The sequence below is a fragment of the Eumetopias jubatus genome, unplaced genomic scaffold, assembly GCF_037043125.1.
Source record: "Eumetopias jubatus isolate StellerSeaLion01/CBP00866 unplaced genomic scaffold, mEumJub1_p1.0 scaffold_11, whole genome shotgun sequence".
Classification (NCBI taxonomy): Eukaryota; Metazoa; Chordata; class Mammalia; order Carnivora; family Otariidae; genus Eumetopias; species Eumetopias jubatus.
Window position 1 is genome coordinate 39,551,990 of NW_028274817.1, and position 26,062 is coordinate 39,578,051.

The 26,062-nt window shown below is 39.0% G+C and overlaps 1 protein-coding gene across 1 annotated transcript in view; it reads right to left on the bottom strand.

Moving 5' to 3' along the window:
* RNF128 (ring finger protein 128) overlaps positions 1-24,733 on the bottom strand; it is a 107,503-nt gene extending 82,770 nt beyond the window's left edge. The window contains exon 1 of the mRNA XM_028089746.2: positions 24,328-24,733. Within this exon, the coding sequence (XP_027945547.1) occupies positions 24,328-24,733 (406 nt within the window). The remainder of the gene's footprint in view (positions 1-24,327) is intronic.
* Positions 24,734-26,062: the final 1,329 nt, after the last annotated feature.

The following is a 26,062-nucleotide window of genomic DNA, read 5'->3' on the forward strand; positions in this document are numbered from 1 at the left end:
CAGAATTCTTATATTGAATATATAGTTTTCTCAGGGTCATTGTTTCTTAGTCTCCTACAAAAGAATTGAGTGAGATCTCAATTATAGATACTAGTAGATGGGAAGCAGTGATATAGATAATACAAAACAGCAGACAATCAAAAGACACTTGGAGTTGGCTTTGAAATGCATTTTTCAGCACGTTTTCATTTTATGTTTTACTCAGGCATTCCCTTCAGACCCATAAGAGGTGACTCTGAAGTAGCATGAGTGATCAAAGACAGTTAGCCTTAGATTTCAGCATTGACAGTGGACTAGCTGAATTCAGATAATTAAATTATTGGCATAACTTAGCATATTTATATCCTGTATATCACCTTACTCCCGTGAGCATGTAACCACTAAAGAGAATCTGTGGACTCATGGGTCTTATTCATTCTGGGAATTTATTTACATCATCAAGGCGCTTGGTTTTAATCAATCAATTAGATTGATTTTTGTTTTATTCAAATCTATTTGGCTGACCTTGACTAACTGAGTATCTTAGTGTTTTCTTTTTTTTAAGATTTTATTTATTTATTTGACAGAGAGAGAGACAGTGAGAGAGGGAACACAAGCAGGGGGAGTGGGAGAGGGAGAAGCCGGCTTCCCGCTGAGCAGGGAGCCGGATGTGGGGCTGGAGCCCGATGTGGGGCTCGATCCCAGGACCCTGAGATCATGACCTGAGCTGAAGGCAGACGCTTAATGACTGAGCCACCCAGGCACCCCCTTAGTGTTTTCTTAATTGAAAGTGTTGCCATATGGTGTCAAAAGACATTGGAAATTGTGATTCAGATGCCGAGATAGCATGTTACTATTTAAATATGCTTAAGTACCAAGGTGTTTGTATTAACCATGAAAATGCTCAACGTGCCCTCTGCTGGGCCTTTCTAACGTTGGAACAGAAAAGTGCTGTGTCATCTGGTTGTACAGTGGGTTGAAGAAAGGTATTCCACTGTAAGTACTACATGTGATGAGCAAACCATAAATATCAATTCACAAGTCTTTCTGGAATGGATGTCTGGCTCACGTAGTTTCAAAAGGAAGATTTAAAATGCTATCTAGATGCAAAGAAACCGAAACTTTGTTATGTGCTTAGGAAATCCCCTGTGTTTTATGAGATGAAATGATTTTATTGTCCAGTAATCTCTCCGTAAATACGCAAACCAACTAAATAATCCTACCATCATTACGTTACTGTGTAATTATTGCATTACTATGTAAACCAACTCAGTCATTCTGCCACAAGAGGACAGCTGTGAGGAGTTGAATTTGAATTCAAGAATTTTGCAGGGTTTGCAAAGATGCATTTCCATCCACTGCCCCCGTCCCCATGGTTTTCTCTGAGGCCCAATCTTATAAATCAGTATGTAGTCCTATAAATTAAATGGGTGGTTTGCTTATGAAGAAGATTGGGGGAATTAGAGTCAGTGTTTTCTTTGGCAAAAGTTATTTATACGTTTTTCTTGGATCAAAATATTTTTTAACAGCCTCTGTGGTAAAGTAACAAATATCCAGCAACTATCTTCCAGACAACCACCTTTACAGCTAGTGGAGTTGTACGCAACTCAGTTGTGTAAATTGTACACATAGCCACATTTTAGTTGACCACATTTTCCTGCTTATAGCTTCAAAAGAAGCAAATCCTGAAACTACACGGAATCTAGAGAGACTATTGTTTCTACTCTCCCCAGCGCCAACTGGCACTCAAAAAATAGAACTGGCCAGAATATAGCTGGCTAGTTTCTTTATGAATTTCTCCCTAAGCACAAAGATCAGCTTCTCACACCCCTGGGAATCTAAAAGGTTTCCATTTTATCACACTGAAAGTTCTTCTGGACTATTTCAGTCAATGCCTTCAATTAAATCATTGTTCTCTGAGTTTTCTAACACATTGTCCTCAGTTGCTTACACCATTATCAAATAATAACAGGTGCAAAATTAATGCTTGGAGCACTAGAAATTTGCCTTTTGCTGTGTTAGTTCTCACTGCTTTCCTTTTGGTATGGATGTTAGTGCCATGTCAAAGACGGGAGAAACTGACTCAAGGACAGGAAAACAAGTATATTTAAAGGAATTGGGATTATACATTTTTTTCATATTTCAGTAGAACATGGTACTTCACTGTTTAGCTTCTCAGAAATCAGAATACCATCTATGCAGTAATTAAGGGTAAGAGTTTTTATTTGTCTGTTTTTGCCATTTTGTTTGGCAGAAGGCAAAGAAATCCTGAATCACCCTTCTACTCTGAGTAATGTTTTCTTTGTCTAAAGTGCAAATGGGTATTGTGACTTCGGAAGACATTCATAGAGAATATGCTCTCTCCGAGATCTTTGATTTTACTGTAAAGAAATGGAAGTATCCCCATAAGAAGTTATACCAGAAAATGTCACAGATGAACATCAAAAAAAAAAAAAAAACCCACAAAATACCACAACTTCATGTTTTTAAAATGTAATTCAGGCTAAGGGCACAGGCCATTAAACAGAAGCCTAAAGTCCCAGATTTGTAATGTATTACTGCTTTAAGGAGACACATTTTGTCAGTATTTACCACTTCACTAACATTTTAAGTGTTCATAGAGCGAGGATTAACGGGCTGTGGACAAATATTTCTTCAGAGACGTATTAATAGCATATCCAATAGTTTAAACAGTTTTTGGAAACAACGTGGATATTCTTTTAGATTTAACTGTTTTCGTTGCTGGAAGTACAGTCCAAGAATGCAGAGTAAAAAAAATAGAACTCTACTTTCATTATGAAATTATTTTGCAAATAGAGTAGAACTTTACTAAATCAGAGTGGCTTGGAGTTGGCAAGTTCTATAATTGGAATTACAGTACATAGAAAGCTTTCGTTATTTTGGAGAAAGGCTAGTACTCATTCTATGATGAAAGGGAATTCATGGTGTCTCTAAATTCTGCACTGGGAACAGTTACCTTGAATGAGAAAACCAATTTTTCTAGTGCTTTAGGAAATATTCATTTACATAAAGCAATTGGACTATTAATTAAAACCATTTACATTGTTTTTTGAAGTAGAGTCCTATATTTCATTAGCCTTGATTACGTTACTATAGATGTCTAAAAAGCTATTTTAAAAAAATACCCCTCCAGAGTTCATTGATTTCCTGTCAGATAGGGCTTCCTCTGAAAGTTTTAACAAAATACAAAATGCAGCTTTATTATTTTCAAGTAATACAATAACACAAATGAATTGCTACTAAAATCATGCCAAAGAGAAGCACTGTTGGATGTCCTTTAATGAAGGCAAAGACTATTTGCAGGAAAAGAGTTGCTTTTATGTACTGCTTTAACAAGAGTTTCTATTCTCTGAAGGCACTTCATCATCTCCCCACTCCTTCAAGTGCCAACCCCAGATTTTTAACTTAGATTAAAAACTGGCAAGAATTAATGAGGGTTTTACTACACTCTTCCCAAATTCACAGAGCACAACGCAGATCCCTACATCTGCAACAGCTTATACAAATAAGTGAAAGAGTAATGTTAATTTCACAATACTCTGCAGCGACACAAGGCCTGAATGGGAATCTGGGTGCTTCACTCCATGACCCCGTGGGGGTGTAAGCTCTCTGTGTAGGTGTGTGAGTCACCGGTGGTAATCTAGGCAGTTCCCATTGCCAGAGCTTTATATAGAAGCAGCCTAACAAAGAAGTCATGTCTCTGGCTGCTAGCTGAAGGTGAGACACCAGATAGCCTCAGGGAGAGCTGACGGTAAAAGCCAGCTAGGCTGTTAACAAGCCGAGGAATCCCGATATTTCTGGTGTGACCACACTCCATTGGCTAGAGAGAGAATTAGCAAGGTCGGTAATATTGATTGGGATGGGCATATACTCCCCTTTTCAGCCTCGTTCATTCATTCCTTCATCACTGAGGCCCAGCAGTAGTCACTGTGCTCAGTGCTATGTATCCTGAGATGAACGAGACGAAGTCGCTAGACCTCCAGTGGTCTGCCACAGCGTCCAGGTCATGCCTTATCTTATCCAATATTTTGCTCTCAAGTCACTATCAATGATTTGGTCCCTGCTGTGGGTATCAGTTGTGAAGGTGAAGATGTTACCTTTCCCAGGAGCACGTTCCTTTTAAACAGGGCCTCAAAAACCCTAGAGCTTTTTAAAACCCAATGGAATGCTGCTTTCATGATGGATGGAATTTCAGATATCACAGGGAGGAGGATCTTGTTGGGGCAGGGGAAATCCTGGGACCCAACAAATTGCATCACACAGGTGACTGGCTCCTGAATTCTCTCCAAGACTCAAAGAGTGAAGTCATTCTCAAGACGCAAAGGCAATGCCCCCTCCCCATCAACAGGAAAAAAAAAAAAGATGATAGCGGTAAGAAACATTGACATTCAACTTTGCCATTAGCAAAAAAACCAAAAAGTCAATACCACTGACTGAGAATTGAATGGATGATATAAAGCAAATAGGAAGGTAACTTCATGTAGCGAACAGTTTAATCCTATATTGATCCTAAAATAAACCTATATTTAGTCCTATGTTGTTCAAGAGGGCACAACTAGGAGCAATGTGTGAAAAGATAGAGGGAGGTACATTTTGGTGTAGTTTGGAAAATAACCTCCTGAAAACTTAAGCTGTCCAGCAATGAACTGAACTGCCTGCCTGGTGAGATGGTGACATCTCTGTCGTTGGAAGTGCTCAAGTAGTAAATGGATGGCACCCGGATGCAACGGTAGTTGAAGGGATTCGTGATGTACATGGAAGACATGTTCTTTTATGTTTGCTCTGTGAATCTATTACTCTACGAGAATTAGGAATCCAGGAGGGACACAAATAATACATAAGAATACAGACGAATAGGCAAAAAGCAAATGAACATGACCCATGTTTATAAGCATCAGCAAGGTGCCAAAGAATGGAGAGATCAGGGTAAACTGTGAGTCGAGAAAGGTTTCGAATAGCACATACCTTTTGTCCAAGTTTTTTTTTTTTTAATTTTTAAAAATATTTTATTTGTCAGACAGAGAGAGCACAAGCAGGGAGAGCGGCAGGCAGAGCAGGGAGAGGGAGAAGCAGGCTCCTTACTGAGCAGGGAGCCCGATTCAGGACTCGATCCCAGGACTCTGGGATCATGACCTGAGCTGAAGGCAGACGCTTAACCGACTGAGCCACGCAGGTGTCCCTTGTCCAAGATTTTAAAGTGAGAAAGAGACATGGACAGGTGAAGAAGAAGAGGTAGAATAAACCAAGAAGGGGGATGCCTTCATCAGCATTATCTTACTATTACCATATTTTTGTGTCTACTATAGAATAACTACCATGCTAGCTGCTTTCTTTACATGTGCCATTTCTTTCTTTTATTTACTTTTAAATATTTTATTTATTTATGAGAGAGAGAGAGAAAGAGAGAGAGAGAGAACAAGTGCGGGGGGGAGGGGCAGAGGCAGAGGCAGAGGGAGAAGCAGACTCCCCGTGAAGCAGGGATCCGGATGTGGGGCTCCATCCCAGGACCCTGGGATCATGACCTGAGCCGAAGGCAGATGCTTACCCCACTGAGCCACCCAGGCGCCCCTACGTGTGCTATTTCATTTAGTCTTTACAACCGCCCTGTAAAGTAGTACTGTAGTGTCCGCATTTTGTGGCTGAGATGCCTGAGCTGAGAAGAGTGGAATCCAGAGAGGTTAAATAACTTGTCCAAGATCACACAGCTAGAAAACAAATAGTAGGTCTGATATTCAAACACAGGTCCATCTCCCTACAGAGCCCGTGCCCTGATTCACTACCACATTCCACTGCTTCTCATTAAACCCATGCTGTTTGCCTGAGGGCTCAGAGAGAGAACTCTGAAATGTAAAATGTGGCAAGGCAAGACACATAGTTGGTCCTCAATAAATATTTGTTGAGTGGATAGTAAGCCATTGCTTTTTAGATGAAAAAAAAACCATTTTTATGTCTTATTTTATTCTCATGTTAGAAAACCTAATTGTGAGCCAGTTTGCTCTCCTAAGGGTTTACTGCTGCAGAGCTTCCCTGGGCCCAGGCTATGGTTATGTAAACAAGAACAAATAGCTCCCCAGGGCTTTATACTCTAGGGTTTAACCTCAGGTATCATGGAGTAATATGCATCAGGTTAGAGCCCTCGTATTTCTCTTTGGAATTCTTGAATTCCTCTTGTGGAGCCAAAAGGCTGCAGTTTTCAGGGTAGAAAGAATGTGTCTGTCAAATGGTCAGAGAAATTATACATCTTCCTTTAGCCAAAATGCAACTTACCCTTCTCTCCATCTGAGTTCTGTTCCAAAATTTCTCCACAGAGCCCTTTGGTAAATATGGCCTCTTTGTATCTTCTGGCTTTTTGACAAGACTAATTTTTTTATTATTTATTTATTTATTTATTTATTTATTTATTTATTTATTTATTTATTTTTACGGTATAATCTCCAGGCAACCTGGCTTAAGATTTTTTTTTAAATTTTTTATTGTTATGTTAATCACCATATATTACATAATTTGTTTTGGTGTAGTGTTCCATGATTCATTGTTTGTTCATAACACCCAGTGCTCCACGCAGAATGTGCCCTCCTCAATACCCATCACCAGGCTAACCCATCCCCCTACCCTCCTCCCCTCTAGAACCCTCAGTTTGTTTTTCAGAGTCCATCATCTCTCCTGGTTCGTCTCCCCCTCTGACTTACTCCCCTTCATTCTTCCTCTCCTGCTATCTTCTTCTTTTTCTTTTTTTTTCTTAAAATATGTTGCGTTATTTGTTTCAGAAGTACAGATCTGTGATTCAACAGCAAGACTAATTTTTTTAAGAGCATTTGCCTCTATGTTTGGGATGGTACTAAATTTCTCAGAATCAACGGCTGTGACCCCCAACTGCAGCTAACCTTACCGTGTATAAGTTACTGTGCATTTAGATGCCGGTGTTATCCTGCATGAGGCTAATAAAAAATAATCAATGGAAAAATTATTTTGAAAAATGGTTATTTGGTCCATGTAGACATTTTTAGAGCTAAAATAATGTTAAACATCCTATTTGACTGATTATACACTCCTCCTCCTCATCCTCCACTGAATCGACTGCTTTGAGGAAAAGAACTCCATTTCCATTTCCATTTAAAAGCTAAAAATATACACAAGCAAACGTAGATTGGATTTAATTCAATTCTGGGATGCAGGGCATCCAGGCATTTAATGATTTGCAATTTTGACATCCTAAGGCCTTGACTACGTTTCTACCAGTTTTTACTAAAATCCTAATCTCTTCAATGCAGAGATAGGTAATTAGCATTCGTCATAACAAACAGATCATTTCCCAGGACATTTGATTGATTAAAATGCCTGAAAGAATTCTATCGTGTGCTCCTTCTTTATAATGATTTCACATTTTTATGCAACATCCTCCAGATACTCAGGTAACACTCAACTCAAGCCCCAACTTGCACCTGACTGCAGACGTTAAAACAGTTCCATTTGGAACCTTCCAGCTTGTTAGTTTGACGTTCAGGCCTTTCAGCACCTGTTACCTTCCACTGTATTCTCCCTCCTTGCCCAATCCCCCGCCCCCACCCCGCCTCACCCTTGTAATCTGCAGCCACAGCTCTAGGACCCTTTTGGTCTAAATTCTTTCATATTTTTATCTCTACCATATTCAGCTCTGCTCTTCTCAGCTCCTCCAAGAGTGCCTGCTCTCTTGTGAATAATTCTCTTAACCTTCTGTGTGCACTGCCAGCCTACACTGCTCCCTCAAGTCCTGGACTTGTTTGAGATACCTTGATTCCAGAATTTAGTTTGAAACCTTTACACTGTATGCCCCCTGGTCTCACATTCCTGCCATCCTTAGTTATTATTAACCCAGTTGGAAGCTAATTTGGTTCATATTCAGTTCTGTTCTCCCCTCTCTATACTGCTCGTTCATCTTTTACTGCTCTCCTCCCATAAGTTTCCACTGTGTCTTCAAGATCTCTGGCTCCATGACACATGCTTCACAGGTACAATTTTCTCGTTTCTCTTCAGTGAGGGTTTTACGAAGTCTTATGATGTTTCTCTGTGGTCCCCGACCTATCTTACTACCCCTGAAGATACCACTTCTCCTTCAGTAACTTTCAGTAGAGGCAGCTCATTCTTCTGTACTCCACATATTTCAGGGCTATAAGGGGTTTTCTCATTCCCACGTGGTTTCCAGACCACTCTCCCCTCACCCTCATGAATAAATCTCCGGTTTCTTGGAGACTCGTGGGTAGTCAAGGGACTCATGGCACTTGGTTTGACCACCCTCTATGTCTTCCCGGCCTGTTGAGTCATGGACCAACATCCCAGGCATTTGCCCACATATATGAAGACTGTCACTCAAATCACAGTCATCCTCTCCACGCTAAGTCCTTCCTTCATCCAATACTCTGGACTCATTGTTATCTAAATTCTGGGAATTGGCCTCCATTCCACTTCTGTCACCCCACTGCCATGGCCATACTCTGGCCATTATCATCATCTTGATGTGCTCAACTTCTGAAACCCTAACAGAAATACCCTACTTTCTGATGGCCTACCATGTTGCTCTCCCTTTTTATTAAAACAAGATTTTATTTATTTATTTACTATTTATTTAATTTGAGAGAGAGAGAGAGAGAGAGAGAGAGAGAGAGAACTCTCCCTTTTAATATGCCCACTACTAATCTTTGACTTCTGTGCTAACATCTCTAACTTTAACATCCATGCTGATGACCCTTCCAATACCCTGACCTCATAATTTCTTAATCACTTCAGCTCCAATAACTGTAACACTTCTTTTTTTAAAAAGATTTTTATTAATTTATTTGTCAGAGAAAGAGAGAGCACGAACAGGGGGAGCGGCAGGCAGAGGGAGAAGAAGGCTCCTCACTGAGCAAGGAGCCCAATGAAGGACTTAATCCCAGGACCCTGGGATCATGACCTGAGCTGAAGGCAGCCACTTACCTGACTGAGCCACCCAGGCGTCCCTTAACACTTTGATTATAGTGTCATATACTGCCTTCTACAGATTGTATACATATCAGTTCTCCCTACCACATTTTCCTCCTTGAGGGCAATGATCAGGTTTTTGTGCCATTTTTCATTTAATACAATACCTATCAAAATACCATCAATTTTTTTCAAAGAAATGGAACAAATAATCCTAAAATTTGTATGGAACCAGAAAAGACCCCGAATAGCCAGAGAAATGTTGAAAAAGAAAAGCAAAGCTGGTGGCATCACAATTCTGGACTTCAAGCTCTATTACAAAGCTGTAATCATCAAGACAGTTTGGTACTGGCACAAAAACAGACACATAGATCAATGGAACAGAGAGTCCAGAAATGGACCCTTAGTTCTATGGTCAACTGATCTTCAACAAAGCAGGAAAGAATATCCAGTGGAATAAAGACAGTCTCTTCAACACATGGTGTTGGGAAAATTGGACAGCCACAGGCAGAAGAATGAAATTGGACCATTTCCTTACACCACACACAAAAATAGACTCAAAATAGATGAAACACTTAAATGTGAGATAGGAATCCATCAAAATCCTTGAGGAGAACACAGGCAGCAACCTCTTTGACCTCAGCCACAGCAACTTGTTCCTACTAACATTGCCAAAGACAAGGGAAGCAAGGGCAAAAATGAACTCTTGGGACTTCATCAAGACAAAAAGCTTTTGCAGAGCAAAGGAAACAGTCAACAAAACCAAAAGGCAACCGACAGAACGGGAGAAGATATTTGCAAATGACATATCAGATAAAGGGCTAGTATCCAAAATCTATAAAGAACTTATCAAACTCAACACCCAGAGAACAAATAATCCAATCAAGAAATGGGCAGAAGACACGAACAGACATTTCTGCAGAGAAGACATCCAAATGGCCAACAGACACATGAAAAAAATGCTCAACATCACTCAGCATCAGGGAAATCCAAATCAAAACCTCAATGAGATAATACCTCACATCAGTCTGAATGGATAAAATTAACAAGTCAGGAAATGACAGATGTGGGCGGGGATGCAGAGAAAGGGGAACCCTCCTACACTGTTGGTGGGAATGCAAGCTGGGGCAGCCACTCTGGAAAACAGTATGAAGGTTCCTCAAAAAGTTGAAAATAGAGCTACCCTACGACCCAGCAAATGCCCTACTGGGTATTTACCCCAGAGATACAACTGTAGTGATCTGAAGGGGTACGTGCACCCCAATGTTTATAGCAGCAATGTCCACAATAGCCAAACTATGGAAAGAGTCTAGATGTCCATCAACAGATGAATGGATAAAGAAGAGGTGGTATAAACACACACACACACACACACACACACACACACACACACACACACACACAGGAATATTATGCAGCCATCAAAAAAGAAATCTTGCCATTTGCAATGACGAGGATGGAACTAGAGGGTATTATGCTAAGAGAAATAAGTCAATCAGAGAAAGACAAGTATCATATGATCTCACTGATATGAGGAATTTGAGAAACAAGATAGAGGATCATAGGGGAAGAGAGGGAAAAATGAAACAAACCATTGAGAGACTCTTAATCTCAGGAAACAAACTGAGGGTGCTGGAGTGGGGGGGGTAGGGATGGGGTGGCTGGATGATAGACACTGGGGAGGGTACGTGTTATGTTGAGCACTGTGAATTGTGTAAGCTGATGAATCACAGACCTGTACCCCTGAAACAAAACATTATATGTTAATAAAATAAAATAAAATAAAATAAAATAAAATAAAATAAAATAAAATAAAATAAAATATGCATTTTACCTCCAGCCTGGCTGGAAGGAACCATAAAAAAAAAAGATTTTGTGCCATTTTTGTACAGGGCCTTGCATAGTATATGATCACTGGAGAGGAAGTATCATGTACTAAATGAAAGCACAGACTCTAGAGTCAGGATATTAGGGTCCAGACCCCCGTTTTGCGACCTACGGACTGTATGACCATGGGGAAGTTAACTCACCTCTCTATGCCTCAGTTTCCTTATATGTAAAATGGAGATACTAACACTATGTGCCTCAAGGAGTTACCGAGATGATTACACTTAGCAGAATGCTTGGCACATAGTTAATAAAATACTATTAACAGTTGCCTCCATAAAGGGCAAGGGAAAACAAATTTTAATAAGAATTAGATGCAATATTGAAAGAAAAAAGAGCTCCACTTATTAGGAATAATGATACTGAGAGACAGTTGTTTAAAATAGAAATGGAAAGCAAGTGAATTATTAAGCAAATTTTCATCTCTCTCTATTTGTACTTCCCACAGAGGGGATGCTAATGTTATTTGTTGATTTTTTGCCAGAGACCAGTTTATTTGACCACATGGTGTCACTATCATTGCATGATGAAGTCATTAGAAGGTCCCGCTGAGAATGTATGTTATTAAAAATTTGGATAAAAATATGATATACATCGAAAAATCCAGAAAGTTGTAACTAATGTTATTATAATGTTAAACACTTATTTGATGGTGGCAGGTTCTGAGTGTAGGTGGAATAGGTTGTTGCTGACATGATGTGATGAGGGGTGCTCTAACATCTAATTTACTCAAATTTACTGTGGCATGGTTCTGTCAAAGGTCCTGTTATTATCACCAGTTGGAAATCGGGTTTATTCACATAAGTTATGTTGTTTCCAGGGGTAACAAGTGAAGTTCCCTCCTGGATACTTGATCAAAGTAGTTCCTGCATATCTAAATATTCCCTAAATGAGTAGGACATAGGACTCGCGAGTTTAGGTGGAAATGGGTAAGACTGATTTACGTGAAGTCCTTGCTGCCTAGGGAAGGTAGGTTTGAGTAACGGAAGAGGGGTAGCTGGGGTAAGAGGACTTAGGAATCATGGATTGCTGAAAAGAGAGGGAGAGAGTACTTAAGGGGAACTAGCCTATTTGTACAATCCTACTCAGGTATTTCTCTGTGTGTATTCACACACACACACACACACACACACACACGTGCATGTGTACATTCTTTCCTAATAATTATCAGTAATGTGAGGGAAAATCAATGTCCCGGCAGCAAATCACAGTATAATAAATAAACATTAAAAGCTTCAGAGGAAGGGGCCAAGAGTTAAGCAAAGAATATGTTAATGAACAAAAAGCATGTGTTTAGACCCTTACAAAATATTTCTTGATTTTAAAATGGAGAAAAGGGAGATAAAAAGTACTTTAAAGAGCTCATAGTGAATTGACTCATTTTGTTTTTTTTCCCTGAAACCATCATCCAGAGTTACTGTACCTTTGACTTCCCCATACAAAGATAAACTCTTATGTGATTACGTATGTATGTACTTCTATGGAGGCAGAGGAGGGAAGAGAGAGAGAGAAAGAGAGATAGGGGCTCTTGGGAATATATGAGAAAGAGGTATCAAAATCCTGTTATTGTAAGCTAGGTTATATTAAGGCTTGCGATGTTTGCAGTGTCATGGGTTGTAAGCATAGCTGAGATATTTTCCAGACCTAACATGTTATATATTTGTTAGTACATCTCATGATCATACCAGTTTTTAAAATAACTGTCATTATTTTTAAAAGAGCATTTTTTTAAGATTATTTATTTATTTGACAGAGAGAGACACAGCGAGAGAGGGAACACAAGCAGGGGGAGTGGGAGAGGGAGAAGCAGACTTCCTGCTGAGCAGGGAGCCAGATGAGGGGCTCGATCCCAGGACCCTGGGATCATGACCTGAGCTGAAGGCAGATGCTTAACGACTGAGCCACCCAGGCACCCCTAAAGAGCATTTTTAAAAGATTTATTTATTTACATGAGAGAGAGAGGGGAAGAAAGAGGCAGATGGAGAGGGGAGAGAGAATCCCAAGCAGACTCCCCTGTTGGGTGAGAGCCTGACATGGTTCTCAATCTCACAACCCTGAGATCATGGCCTGGGCCGAAACCAAGAGTCAAATGCTTAATGGACTGCACCAACCAGGAGCCCCTAACTGTGTCATTCGTTATTTAACTTGTCATACAATGTGATTGTTAAATATTTTGTTAATAAACCTGTCCTTTTTTGCCCATGTTTTTCTATTTTACATCTGTTTCTACGTTTATTATTCACTACTGTTCACTTTATCTTGTTTTAATAAACAATTTTTCTAATTTGTCAAGAGGCTTTTACATTTTGTTTGTGTTTTACAACCTGACACTCAACTTGGAGTCATATGTATAAGCAACAAAAATGTTTTCAATACTGTTATTCAAGGTACCAATAAAATTATATCTAAAAAAAGGAAAAACAAAACTGTTCCTTTTACCTATTATTTCAGTGTTTCACTTTATTATTTCCCCTAAGTTGACTGTAAACTATTGGGTTTCCCTTTGGGTCATATTCTACAATAGTGAACATATCTGATCTATATCTACATTGATCTACACATATATGTATCAATATACATATGTATTTATATCCTAGCTTGCCAGTAAGAATAACAAGATCCAGAAGCCTTACTGAAGCCCTGAAATTTGATAAAGGGCATCTCTCAGAAACTTCTATCAAACAACACAATAGTGGAACAGTGGGAACATTTTTTAGTAAAATCACGATCAAATTAAGGATGTTCACGATTATCATTACTAGAGCCCTAGACAATGGAATAAGACCACTGGAAAGAATTAAGAGATGTAATTAATATAAAAGACAAGGCAAAACTTTGTGGAGACAATTTTCATTTATCTTGAAAATTCAAGAGAATCAATGGTCAAACTATTTAAATTAATAGGAGTTAGACAAGGTTGTCAGAGGCAAGATCCATATCAATAGTGGTGCAAATTCAATGTCAATAGCTCCCTTAGGTATCAGCAATAATTATGTTCATTGAAGTAAAAAAAAGCAGAGTTGAAAACAACCTAAATGTTCATTAATAGGGGAGTGGTTAAGAAAATTATGTGTGTGTACACACTATGAAATATTACACAATAGTTCAATTAATTAGATCTAATGTAAATGTATTAGCATGGAAATAGCCCCAAGTCCTACAGTTGAGTAATAAAAGCAAGCTGCAGAATAATTTCATCAATGTTAAAAATAAAACACAAGTTGACTGTATTTTCTATAGGTTTTATATATGTGAAAATCAATAAAAAAATCTGAAAGGTTACCTACTGGATGAATAACAATGGTTTTTTTCTTGGGAAAGGACCGAGGTTGGGGATGAAAATCAAGGGGGACTTTAATCTCTAGTGTTTTTTTTTTTTAAAGGAGAAAGTACTACTTGTGTAGGTAAAAATAAAAATAATTTTAAAATGCAATAGTTTGCTGAATTCACCTAATTTCACTGAAATTTGCCCATATTTTAATATGTAAAAGGAAATTGCTTTCTAGTTTATTAAACTTTGATTCATTCAACAACTAGTGAAGACCACAAGTTATGCTCAGTACAATGGATACAATAGCAAGCAGGACAGACATGGTTTCTGCCCTCCTGGAACTTACAATCAAGTGGGAGAAGCAGATAACAAACAAATAACGAAATAATTACACATCATAAGACATTTAAACAGAAATGAGCAGCAGGGTTTGATGGGAAATACTGTGGTTGAGGCAGACTGCCCAAAATAAGAGACATTTTGATCACATATTAGGCCACAAAACAAGCCTCAACAAATTCAAGAAGATCGAATTCATATCCTGCATCTTTTATGGCCACAATGCTATGAAACTAGAAGTTAACCACAAGAAAAAATCTGGAAAGATCACGAATACAGGGAGGTTAAATAACATGCTACTAAATAGTGAATGGGTCAACCAGGAACTCAAAGAAGAAGTAAAAAAAATAAATAAATAAATTACACGGAGACAAATGAAAATGAAAACACAACAGTCCAAAACCTCTGGGATTCAGCAAAAGTCATTCTAAGAGGGAAGTTTATAGCAATACAGGCCTACCTTAAGAAGCAATAAAAATGTCAAACGACCTAAACTTGCACCTAAAGGAGCTAGAAAAGGAACAATAAAAAAGCTTAAAACCAGCAGAAGAATAGAAATAATAAAGATGAGAGCAGAAATAAATGTTATAGAAACTAAAAAAAAAAAAATAATAAGAATAGATCAGTGAAACCAGGAGCTGATTCTTGGGAAAAAAAATCAATAAAACTGATAAACCTCTAGCCAGACTTATCAAGAATAAGGAGAAAGGATTCAAATAAATAAAATTACAAACGAGAGAGGAGAAATAACAACCAACACCACAGAAATACAAACAATAATAAGAGAATATTATGAAAAACTATATGCCAACAAATTGGACAATTCCTAGGAACATATACTACCAAAACTGAAACAGGAAGAAATAGAAAATTTGAACAGATTGATAACTGGCAAAGAAATTGAGTCAGTCAATTATCATATGGTTTCACTCATATGTGGAACATAAGGATAGCGTGGAGGACCAGAGGGGAAGGGAGGGAAAACTGAATGGGAAGAAATCAGAGAGGGAGACAAACCATGAGAGACTCTGGACTCGGGGAAACAAACTGAGGGTTACGGAAGGGAGGGAGGTGGGGGGATGGGCTAGCCAGGTGATGGGTATTAAGGAGGGCACGTGTGGTGATGAGTACTGGGTGTTATACACAACTAAGGAATCGTTGAACACTACATCAAAAACTAATGATGTACTATCTGCTGGCTAACTGAACAAGATAATAATAAAAAAAGACTAAATAGTAAAAAAAAAAAGCCCTCTGAAATTACATACATGTAGTTTAACCAAGGCCATCTGGAAATAATCCTTCATATTTGTCTTTATTGTCTTACTCCATGGTTCCTGAATGCCCATCCCAAATTGGTGCCAAACTGGTTGCATCAGAATCATTTTAGTTTTGGGGAACACTTGGGTGGCTTAGTCGGTTAAGCATCTGCCTATGGCTCAGATCATGATCCCAGGGTCCTGGGATTGAGCCCCGTGTTGGGCTTCCTGCTCATCAGGGGAGTCTGCTTCTCCTTCTCTCTCTGCCACTGCTCTTTCTCTCTCAAATAAATAAATAAAATCTTTAAAACAAAAAAGAAATTGAGTCAGTAATCAAAACACTCCCAACAAACAAAAGTACAGGACCAGATGGCTTCACAGGCAAATTCTACCAAACATTTAAAGAAAAACTAATACCTATTCTTAAACTATTCCAAAAAATAGAAAAGGAAGGAAAACTTCCAATTTCATTCTATGAATATTGCCCTAATCATAAAACTAGATAAAGACACGATTGAAAAAGAGAACTACAGGCCAATATCCCCGATGAACATAGATGCAAAAATTCTCAACCAAATGATAGCAAACTGAATTCAACAATACATTAAAAATATCATTCACCATGATCAAGTGGGATTTATTCCTGCGATGCAAGGGTGGTTCAATGTTAGCAAATCAATCGATGTGATGCATCAAATCAATTGATGTGATGCATCACATCAATAAGAGAAAGGATAAGATCATTTTACAGCTACCTGATCATTTCCATGCATGATAAAACCCTCAACAAAGTAGGTTTATTTTTTATTATTTTCTATTAAAGGTTTATTTATTTATTTTAGGGAGAGAGAACGTGCATGTGCACGTGAACACGAGTTGGGGGAGGGGCAGAGGGAGAGAATCCTCAAGCAGACTCCCTGCTGAGCAGGGAGCCCAATTTGGGGCTCGATCCCATGACCATGAGCTCACAACCTGAGCCAAAACCAAGAGTCAGACACTCAACCAACTGATTCATCCAGGCGCCCCAACAAAGCAGGTTTAGAGGGAACATACCTCAACATAATAAAGGCCATATGAAAAACCCACAGCTAACATTATCCTTAATGGGGAAAAAACTGAGAACATTTCCCTTAATGTCAGGAACAAGACAAGGAAGTCCACTCTCACCACTTTTTTTTCCCATTTTTAATTTTATTATGTTATGTTAGTTACCACACAATACATCATTAGTTTTTTTATTTTTTTTAATTTTTTATTGTTATGTTAATCACCATATATTACATCATTAGTTTTTGATGTAGTGTTCCATGATTCATTGTTTGTTCATAACACCCAGTGCTCCATGCAGAATGTGCCCTCTTTAATACCCATCACCAGGCTAACCCATCCCCCTACCCTCCTCCCCTCTAGAACTCTCAGTTTGTTTTTCAGAGTCCATCATCTCTCATGGTTCCTCTCCCCCTCTGACTTACTCCCCTTCATTCTTCCTCCAATCAGACAACAAAAAGAAATAAAAGGCATCCAAGTTGGTAAGGAAGAGTCAAACTTTCACTATTTGCAGATGACATGATACTATATATAGAAAACCCAAAGGACTCCACCAAAAAATTGATAGAACTGATAAATGAATTCAGTAAAGTTGCAGGATACAAAATCAACATATAGAAATCTGTTGCATTTCTATACACCAATAATGAAGCAGCAGAAAGAGAAATCAAGGAATCAATCTCATTTACAATTACACCTAAAATAATAAGATATCTAGGAATAAACCTAACCAAACAGGGGAAAGATCTGTACTCTGAAAACTTTAAAACACTGATGAAAGAAATTGAAGATGACACAAAGAAATGGAAAGACATTCCATACTCATGGATTGGAAGAAAAATTTTGTTAAAATGTCTGTACTACCCAAAGCAATCTACAGATTTTCTGTAATCCGTATCAAAATACCAACAGCATTTTTCACAGAGCTAGAACAAGCAATCCTAAAATTTATATGGAACCAGAAAAAAACCTGAATAGTCAAAGCAAACTTGAAAAAAGAAAAGCAAAGCTGGAGGCATCACAATTCCGGACCTCAGGTTATATTACAAAACTGTAGTAATCAAAACAGTATGGTACTGGCATAAAAATAGACATATAGATCAATGGAACAGAATAGAAAACCCAGAACAAACCCACAAGTATATGGTCAATTGATATTCATCAAAGCAGGAGAGAACATCCAATGGGGAAACAGTCTCTTCAACAAATGAGTTGGGAAAACTGGACAGCAACATGCAAAACAATGAAACTGGACCACTTCCTTCTTTTTTAAGATTTTATTTATTTATTTGACAGAGAGAGACACAGAGAGAGAGGGAACACAAGCAGGGGGAGTGGGAGAGGGAGAAGCAGGCTTCCTGCTGAGCAAGGAGCCTGATGCGGGGCTCGATCCCAGGACCCTGAGATCATGACCCGAGTCGAAGGTAGACGCTTAACGACTGAGCCACCCAGGCACCCCACTGGTACTCTTTCTTACACCATACAGAAAAGTAAATTCATAATGTATTAAAGACCTAAATGTGAGACCTGCAATCATAAAAATCCTAGAAGAGAATGTAAGCAGTAACTTCTCTGACAACTGCTATAGCAATTTCTTACTAGATATGTCTCCTGAGGCAAGGGAAACAAAAGCAAAAATAAGCTATTGAGACTGCATCAAAATAAAAAGCTTCTGCACAGTGAAGGAAACAATCAACTAAACTAAAAGGCAACCTACTGAATGGGAGAAAATATTTGCAAATGATATATGTGATAAAGGGTTATTATCCAAAATATATAAATCACTTATACAACTCAACACCCAAAAGACAAATAATGCAATTAAAAATGGGCAGAAGACATGAACAGACATTTCTCCAAGAAGACATCCAGATGGCCAACAAACACATGAAAAGATGCTCATCATTACTTATCATCAGGGAAATGCAAATCAAAACTAAATGAGATATCACCTCACACGTGTCAGAATGGCTAAAATCAATGACACAAGAAACAAGTGTTGATGAGGATGTGGAGAAAAAGGAACCCTCAAGCCCTGTTGGTGGGAAGGCAAACTGGTGCAGCCACTGTGGAAAACAGTATGGAGATTTCTCAAAAAGTTAAAAATAGAACTACCCTATGATCCAGCAATTGAACTACTGGGTATTTCCCCCAAAGAATACAAGAACACTAATTCAAAGGAATACATGCACCCTGATGTTTATAGCAGCATTATTTATAATAGCCAAATTATGGAAGCATCCTAAGTGTGGATCGATACGAGAATGGACAAAGAAGTTGTGAGAGATATACACACACACACACACACACACACACACACACACACATATATACAATGGAATATTATTCAGCCATAAAAAGAATGTAATCTTGCCATTTGCAATGACATGAGTGGAGCTAGAGAGTATAATGCTAAGCAAAATAAGTCAGACAAGGACAAATACCATACGATTTCACTCATATGTGGAATTTAAGAAACAAAACAAACAAGCCAGGAAAAAGAGAGAGAGAGTGAGAGAGAGAAACCAAGAAACAGACTCTTAACTCTAGAGAACAAACTGATGGTTACTGGAGGGGAGGGTGTTGGGGATTGGGTGACATAGGAGATGGGGATTAAGGAGGGCACTTGTGATGAGCACCGGGTGGTGTACGGAAGTGCTGGATCACTCTGTTGTATGCCTGAAACTAATATTACACTGTATGTTAACTAACTGGAATTTAAATAGAAACTTAAAAAAATAATGCTTGGAGGTCAAATCAACAGGACTTCATGTTTAATGAGATATAAGGGTGAAGAAGAGGGAGGTGTCAAGTACTTTCAGGCTCAAGGGCAGGGAAGAGTTCAGAGGAATGGAGGGACTGAAAGGAAGCCAGTGTGGCTAGAGCTGAGGGAGTGGCGGGGGTGGGTGGGGGCAGTGGAGGTGGGGAGGCGGGGAGGTTAGAGGACATGAGGTCAGAGTGGTAGGCAGGAGCCAGGTGATTCACGGCTAGGTAAGGACATGGGAGGGAGTTTGACTTTACTCTAAGTGCCATGGGAAGCTACTAAAAGATTTTAGACAGGGTGTGGTTTATCTTTTCTCAAAAGCCACTTTGGCTTCAGTGTGGGGATCGGCTTGGAAGGGGCCAAGAGAAGCAAGATCAGTGAGGAAGTTGTTGGAACGGTCTGAGGATAAAGTCTTGGAGATGGTACAACTGGACGGATGTGAGATTCCTTTGAAGCGGAACTGATTACTTTTCTTGAATTAAGTTCTTTATGTGTATATCTGAGTCTAACCTTAGTGAAGTTTTTAAATTATTTTCTCCATTTAGGTACTATGTGTTTATTTCCTCTTTCATTTCTAGAAGAAATTTTCCCAAAACATTTAGCATTTGCATTTGCTGCTCTGATTAAATCCTTCCTATCCCTACATTTACTTGGTCAGGAATTGATGAGATTGGAGGATTCTGAAACGCTTCAAACCTTACCCTGAGACCCCCTTCATTTGACACAGTTGAAATGATAAAAACGTAAGAACCATTTTATCCCCTCCAGATTATTGACCTGGCTGAGATAAACTGCATTAAAACCTAAGCATTTCTTAAGGCAATTTACCTATTAACAGCATAGTTCACTTTCAGGACCTGTTTACTTATCCAGTAAGTACTTAACAGGCTCCAAATTTTAGACTTTCATAATGGGCCTCTTGATTTTTCTTGCATGTCTGGGACAGAACGGGATGGATGTCTGGAACATTTGGGAAGGGTTGTTAAGATGTTACATCATTACTTAAGGATACCATAAGCATATCTTCCTGTTTCCAACACCGTCAAAGGGCAAAGTCAAAACAGACGGCAAATTGGACAACGTTGAATTAAAGATTCACCTCCAAGCATTAGGCTATCCATTATTCCTCCTCAGTGGACACTCTTCTCAGACCGAAGTTGTCCCCTTCAGAAAAAAGAAGCCTGCTACTAGGGAGGCTATAAATAGACTGGGTCCAGGAGTAAGGACACTCTGTACCCACATCATGAAACCATGAGAGGCAAGGAGTGCAGAGGCATCCTTTATGTTTGTTGGGGAATTTGAAGGCAGCCTAGAGGGGATGAGGAGGCCCAGAAATATAAAATGGCGGTGGTGGTGGGCAGTGGGAGGAGAATGTATTTGCACCACAGTAAGGCACGGGCATAATGTATTGTCAGTGAGAAAGAGACAAGCAGCCTCTGACATCTGGAACCCAGCCTGCCACTATTAATTGGGCCTTGGTGTTTTCTTGTTGAACATAGTCTCACAGAACATCAACATTAGGGAAGGTCGCTCTGCAACCATGACAGATGAAGACAAAAATAAGACCACTCCACCATCATATCTGAACATAGTCAAAAGATGAACAGTGTCCAATCCACAAAAATTACCAAACATCTCCTATCCTGGCTAACACAAGTGACTGTTGTTTCTTTACCAGTTACTGCTCTAGCTTCAGGTCAGTCTTCCCCATTTAGAGAGAAGATTGATTTAGAAATCCAGTCGCAGAATTGCCCCCACTTTCTGATAGCCTCTAAACCAAGAACAAAACCAGCTAGAGTAGTTGACTCAGCCTGGTTTCCCCAGGAATTTCCTGGTTTAAGCACTGAAAGTCCCACATTCCAGGAAATCCTTCAGTCCCAGGGGAACTGGGATGGTTGGTAAATGGCTTGCTTCCCTAAACCCTCGTCCAGATCATCGAAAGCAAGCCCAAATCCTTTAAGTCCCTTCTACCACCCTCTTATTGATGTGCCCCATGGCGTCCCATGGTGCGTATTCTCCCTTTGCTGCAGTAAATAATAAACCTAACTTTTCCAGCTACAGGTCTGCCCCTAGTGGTCTTTGGTCAGAGGGCATCGACATCAGTAAGCAAGGAGGCACAACATTGTGGAAAGGCTCCCAAGGCCCAGCATGGAAAAATGGGACCGAAGGAATGCAGAGGTAAGTGGAACAGGGCAGGACGGAAAGGGTGCTACAGCCCTGAGGGGGCCAGAGTGCGATTTTCTGAAAAGGTGGTTTTTAGGGGTGATAAAAGTTGAGGTGATGGAGATGAAGCTGGGAGGTTTTGGAGGAGGAGGAGGAGGAGGATTTGTTGCCCCACCCTCTGTGCTTAAACAATCATTGAACACTACATCAAAAATTAATGATGTACTATGTGTTGGCTAATTGAACATAATAATTAAACAAATAAAAAAGAATAATACAAAAGTAAAAAAAAACAAACAAACCCAGAACACTAATGAAAAGACAGCAAAAATTCACACCATTTTGGCTTCTGTTACAAAATAGTGACTCGGTTTTTAATGGTCCGGAAGTTGATCATAGAGTTTTTGTATCCACACTTGCTTCACTGTTTGTTGACTGCATCATCTAATAATTTCTATGTAAGGGAAATTTCTGGGAAGGGAGAACTCCAATAACACGCTGCTTGACAGGTCTTATAACTGCAAAACACTATACTTACAATTTTAATTCTTCGGGGTTGAGAACATTGAATGTTAAAGATCAATAATCAGAAAGGGAGACAAACCATGAGAGACTCTTAACTCTAGGGAATAAACTGAGGGTTGCTGGAGGGGAGGGGGTGAAGGGATGGGGTAACTGGGTGATGGGCATTAAGGAGGCCACGTGATGTGATGAGCAGTGGGTGTTATATAAGATTGATGAATTACTGAACTCTACCTCTGAAACTAATGATGTACTATATGTTGTCTAATTGAATTTAAATAAAAAAATAAAGTGGTAATAGGAAAAGTGAAAAAATAAAATAAAGGCCCAACAACAGTGCCTGACATATAGTAAAGGGCAACAAATATAAACTGTTACAATGACTATCATTATGCTCTCTTTTTCAATGCACTTATTTGAAAAGAGGGACAATGCAGTAGTTTTAAAAAATGTTTTTGATCACGTATCCTTGAGTACGCCGGAAGCACATATTGAGTGCTAAATGTAACTGCCTTGTTTTTAATACTCTGCTTGGAGTCAGATGTTCAGATGACGGTGTGCATGCCTTTTGGCGAGATTTACTATAAATGACCTTTGGTAAATCTTTTCAAATCAGTGGTTGGGTCCCCACATTCCACTAGATGTTGGCCCCTACTGCACGTTGCAAAGCAAGTTTTGAAAACAGGACTGCTATTTAGTTTGGTACTGTTTACACTTCAAAAATAGCAGGGGAGTGAAAACAAGGCGATTGTCCATGTAAAAGGAAACCTAGAGCACTCAGAATCCAAGTTGAAACATTAGGGAAGTAGGTTCCTCAGAACAGGTTGAGTTTCTGATTTTCATGAGAAGGCTGTCTCTATTTCTACAAAAATAAAAGTCACCTGTAAAAATGTAGGAATACACAGGGAAGGCTTCTGGAGTTCTCTGAACTCCAAAAGAAAAAAGTGTGAATGCCTGAGCTCTGGGAGTGTCCAGGATATATTACAAAAGTTAGTGAGTGGCGTTTTGTACATTTATGATGATTTTGTATGGCTGAAAGACCGTCTTTACCTGGCATTCTGATACCCAGAGAAACAACAGCTTGGTTTTCCCACATTTCCTGCATGTTCCAATCGCTACTATTCTTAACACAAATTTGATTTTCTCTCTTTTACAATTCTGAAATGTGTTGAATTTACATTAATTTCCTCAGGGGCCAAGTTTGGTGGTGATAACCAGTTATCCTGATATTGTGTTTTTGCACCTCTTACCCTGTTTGAAATTCTTACCTTCTTTTTCTTTTTTCTTTAGCCATCTGGGGCTAGAAATACCCATTCTTGCCCATAGTTTAGAAAACTTGGGTAAGAAATCTAGCTCTTTACTAGTTTAAACACCATATACTTGGAAAGTGGCATTGTTTCACAAAACAAATAAAATAAAAACAGTAATTCTCGGAAGTAAATTCCAATACGAAGTTAATAAATTAGATGATTATATTTACTTATGAAGTCCTAAGTAAATACTTCTAAGGGCAACTTTTACTTTTGATGTAAATTTCAGTGTGATCCTATTTCTACCATGCCTTTTCCAATGTATAATTTTTCTCAGTAGTTTTATATGTATTAGTCCCACAAACAGATTCAAATCTCATACACAGCAGATAGTCGAATTCTCATTTCTGTAAACATTTTGTATACTTACAATATGCTATTGTTTACTCATAATAATTAATCAGTTTTATAGTTACTGCATACTTGAATACGTACAATCCTTTCTGCCTAAGAAAATGAATCAAACTGAAAAGCACAAATTGAAAATGGATATAAAATATTTATGTTTTCTTTAATGTTCAGAGGTAAGGTACATTTTCATAAAAAGCAGTTATGTAATAAACAGTGAGCAAACTAATACAACTAAGAAACTTGTGAAAGAAGATAGGGATCACTTCATGAATTGTTTTTGTCCTTGGAGCAAATTAATTACAAATATTAAGTAATAATAGTAAAGTGATTCCAAGTAGTGCTGGGCAAAAAAAAAAAAAAAAATTAAGTAAATTGTTTTACAATGTCATTGCCAGATCTTAGAGTAATTCTAGATGGAAATACCATTTTAAGATAAACAAAGACATAAACCCTCTTTGGTACTTGGACATTACTTACCGAAATTGGCCATCTGTATCGTCTGGTTGCCAGTGTCTGGAGCATTGTAAATCACAACAGCATCTGCGTTTCTTCTGCCCGCTGCTTGAATTTTTTCCGAAAATGTACAATTACCTCTTTCTATCAGCGCAATCCAGGGACTGTTAGTATTAGTAAACTCAGTGTTGTAGTCACAAGCTTGGTAGTTATTGTTCTTAGGGATGCTCACCACCCCCACAGCGTTAGCCACTGGCGAAGCTAATCCATAAACACCACATTCACACCTCTCTGTTGTAGTGTAGTTGCTGGTTTCATTGTAATAAGTCACAGTCACATAGGCATTCGTTGAAAAAGACGCTGTGATTTTAAATAAGAAGGTAAAAATTACAAGCAGCCGAAAACAACTGGACTTACTCTCCTGGTTCATTGCTCGTTCATCTGAGCATAAAACTTAAGATGTCTGCCGGTATTTCCAACTATCAGTCACCATTTGTCCACTCAGGTCCCTACTAAGCAGAAGTTTGAAATTTCAGTTGCGAGTAGGTAACTGATCTCACCTCTAGCAACGTAAGCTCTGAATACATCAGCTCTATTTCACTTTAGTTATCTACATTCTCCCTTGCCTGCCCCTCCTCCAGCTGTACACATGTAACCTTTAACCAGGACTACCTTAGCAATAAATAACACCATAAACTTTATTCTACATGTCAACTTATCAGGATTGGATGACTTCTTGCACTGAGATTTTTTTCTTAATGTGCCAGCTAATGCAATTTCATAAACATGGAGTGGATCGGAATGAGGAACTGGACTCTTGGGAATCCCACGTGACGAGGCTGCAAGTCACCTCTCTCAGAATATCTAAAACAAACTGATTTTCCAAGCCCTGCTAAAATATGCTATCAACCAGTTCAGCCAGGAGTTAAGATCCAGAAGTTTAACTGCTATGGTAGGAGTGGAATTGGTTTCATAGCCTTTCCCCCTTTTCTTTGTGGAATTTTTCTTAACAGGCTCCCCAAGGAATATCTTCTGCCACCTTGTTTATCCATTGAAAAGTAAACATATTTCAGTGGCTAGGGATCCTTCCAAGTACAGTGCCTTGCCCATGGTAGGCACTCAAATATTTGTTGATTGCCCGATACCTGAGTAGCTGCATTCCATTAATTGTTATGTCCCATGTGTTATACTGTAACAAAAGATTGGTCAAGGTTTAATTGTGAATATTTAGTATTTTTAATTCTAGTGCTTTCAGATGTCTAGACAGACTTTTTATTTTGTCACTTCCTTTATTATAAGCTCTGCTTTTAATCAGGAGTGCAACTGATATGTATTGCTGAGGGGTTAACCAGTCTGGGCAAGTGGCCGGACTAGGGAGATTGCTATATGTGCCAAGGGCTGGTGAAGAAGTAGATAAATGGACAACAAGATAGAGATATCAGGAGTCTGGGCCAAGAGTCAGCAAATGAGACAAACAGGCATCAGGCTCTCAGAGAAGCCGAGGACACCAGGTCAAAAGGAAAGCAGGCACAATGGTGGTCTGAAGTCCAAGGGAAGTAGTCTGGAACCAGAAAGACTACTAGAGCCAAGGGAACAGGACAACAGAAAATAGGAAAGTAGGAGACATTGTTGAACGAGATAATCAATGAAGATATTTCTTCCCCTACTTCTTGTCTATCCTTAGGCATCTGAGATAACAGCGTTGGAGTGGACCCTGCGGTAGGAATGAACAGTAACACTATTCAGCAGAAGGGAGGAG